The sequence below is a fragment of the Pangasianodon hypophthalmus genome, chromosome 10 (genome assembly GCF_027358585.1).
Source record: "Pangasianodon hypophthalmus isolate fPanHyp1 chromosome 10, fPanHyp1.pri, whole genome shotgun sequence".
NCBI lineage: Eukaryota > Metazoa > Chordata > Actinopteri > Siluriformes > Pangasiidae > Pangasianodon > Pangasianodon hypophthalmus.
In genome coordinates, this window is record NC_069719.1 from 29,165,464 (window position 1) to 29,167,963 (window position 2,500).

Here is a 2,500-nt window from a genome sequence, read left to right on the forward strand (position 1 = left end):
CAGTCCTGAGTGTGTGAGAAAAATGTTTATCTCTGCCAAGCTGCAGGTAACATCATTCCATAAACATACGCTGCCCTCTGCTGGCTAAACACCAAAACTGCACCTTTGATTTAAAAAAAATATAAAAATAAACTGTTTATATCTGCCTGGTTTCCAGGACCCTCAGTAAGTGTGTGTGCGTGTGTGTGTGTGTGTGTGTGTGCGTGTGTGTGTGTGTGTGTGTGCGTGTGTGTAAGAGAGAGAGTGTGAAAGGGAAGGCTGGGAGGGAGGTGTGAGGGCACATGCAGCATCCAGGGTGGGGCAGAAGGGCAGCAGAGATCAAACGTTAGATCCCAAAAGCCGGAGGAAGAGCAGGAGGAGGAGGAGGAGGAGGAGGAGGAAGAGGGAGGCGCCGGCCGACAGTCTTTATACGGGTTTGAGCAAGTTCCAAAAACAACAACAAAAAAATTAATTCAGCAAAAAATAAGAGGAGAAAAATCAAGAAACAGGCTGATGTCATGCCTCCCGTGTTGTTGTGCGTCACCGCAGATCCTCACCTGGAGCTTTTCTTCCGAAATAGCCGATAAAATGCGTGTACAGGTCCTTCAGGTGCGCGTCCGAGGCAGCGGTTTTTCCATGGCTCTTCGGTTTGGAGAGAGCGTGAGCCACGGATTTATAAACGCCACCTAACAGCGCGCCCTGCTGGCGGGAACGCACCCCCTCCCCCTCCTCGGACGCCTCTCTGAGCTTCGTCGCCGGCCCCGCCCCGGGGTGCGAGTGCGCACTGAAGTGCCCCAGGCGTCGAAGTCGACTTTTCCAGTGAGCTTCCTTCGGGTCTAGAGGGTTCAGGAAGTGCACCGACTCGGTGGAGGGACGGAAAGTGACATGGACGCCACCTCCTGGACGTTTTTTAGTTCGAGGGCGGAGCCCGGCATGTGGGGCGGAGTTGACCTCGATCAGGCGCTCTGTTGCGTCTTGCCTACATAACGGCTTCTGATTGGTCGCTTGCTCTGCCTCGCACTGCTCTATGCACTCATAGAAACTCTGATCGCCCGGCTCTGGCTCTGGCTCTGGCTCCTCCTCTTTTTCCTCTGGACATGGCTCCGCCCCCTCCAGGATGAGGTCATCCTCTCTCCCTCCTCTTCCCCCTCCATCCGGTAAACTAGGTGTGGTTGTGGGTGTGGCCTCCAGAAATGTCCAATCAGGGACGAACGAGAGCTGAGGCTCTGGTACCTGGCACAGGTGCTCATAGATGCTATCAGCTGCTTCGAGGGAGTGGGCGGGGCTGTGGGAGGGGCAGTGGGTGGGGTCAGTGTGAGAGGGAGTGTCAGAAACAGGAAGTGCACCTTTCACGAGCGGCTCCATGATGTCAGAGGCGCTGCTGCTGCGCGGGAGCGGCGTCTGATCCACATCGGCCGAGACGCAGAACACCTCGCCTGCCGGACTCTCCTCGTTCTGAGACGAGTGACGCACACGAGGGGCACGGAGAGACGGAGGGGGTTCCTCCATGTCTACACACACACACACACACACACACACACACACACACACACACACAGAATCATACTGATGAGATGCAGGAATGTGAATTAATTAGACTTCATTATTGTGCTGAAACTAAACATGCAGAAAGTAAACACATGCAAGGGATACAAACACACACACACACACACTCGGATCAATAAAAATTGATTGCCACCTTTCTATCATGACTCACATTATTATCATCAGGGTGTCTGCAGGTTTCTAAAAGTAATAAATACATCAAACATAAACCAAATAAATTAATTATTTATTCTTCTGACTTCAGTCTGTTTAACACACACACACACTGCTGTGTGTCACTCTGCCCTATCCAGCGTGTCACATGATGTCAAAACCTTTTAATATATAATATACACATATATAGTCTGATGAGAGAAAGAAAACTAAAACAGAAAGAAAAAATCCTCAGTTTGAATTTATTTATTTTATTATTTATATTAAATGCTGTTTGAGATCACAGTGTTTAAAGGCCTGTGGACACCCCGGTGTACGTCTGCGTCCGAGTCTGAACATGCAGCTAACACATGCTTTTCATCAGCACCAGTCACACACACACACACGCGCACACGCGCACACACGCGCACACACACCGCAAGTCACACCACATCCACAACCAGCAAGTGTAAATAAAATAAGAACCTGTTCATGACTTCCTGATGTAACCATTCAGTAATAAATATAAACAATTATATAAATCATTGAATAAATACATCATTTAAATAAATCATTTTGAAAATACTCATTATTTTGAAATAACATGAGTTGTTGCGCTATAATAAATTCATTATAAAATGTTAATGTCTTGGTTTTTTGTCAGCTTTAAGGACATTCACTTCTCCGATTAGCCAGACTTAACCCCATTGGTTGATACAGTTAGACTGAAGTTCCCGCCCCTGATGCTCCTGTAACCAATCAGATCACAGTTCCCGCCCCCATCGATGTATGTAACAAACCACATCATTGTTCCCGCCCCTCA

General features: G+C 48.5%; 1 protein-coding gene across 5 annotated transcripts in view; it reads right to left on the reverse strand.

Annotated features, from left to right (window-relative positions):
- Positions 1–2,500, reverse strand: part of ralgapa1 (Ral GTPase activating protein catalytic subunit alpha 1) — a 63,979-nt gene that overhangs the window by 46,007 nt on the left and 15,472 nt on the right. For 3 of the 5 annotated variants that reach the window (XM_034308073.2, XM_034308071.2, XM_034308072.2), the window contains one exon: positions 537–1,490. In XM_034308073.2, coding sequence (XP_034163964.2) covers positions 537–1,490 — 954 coding nt within the window. The remainder of the gene's footprint in view (positions 1–536; positions 1,491–2,500) is intronic. The other 2 variants (XM_034308075.2, XM_034308074.2) reach the window with 1 other exon arrangement.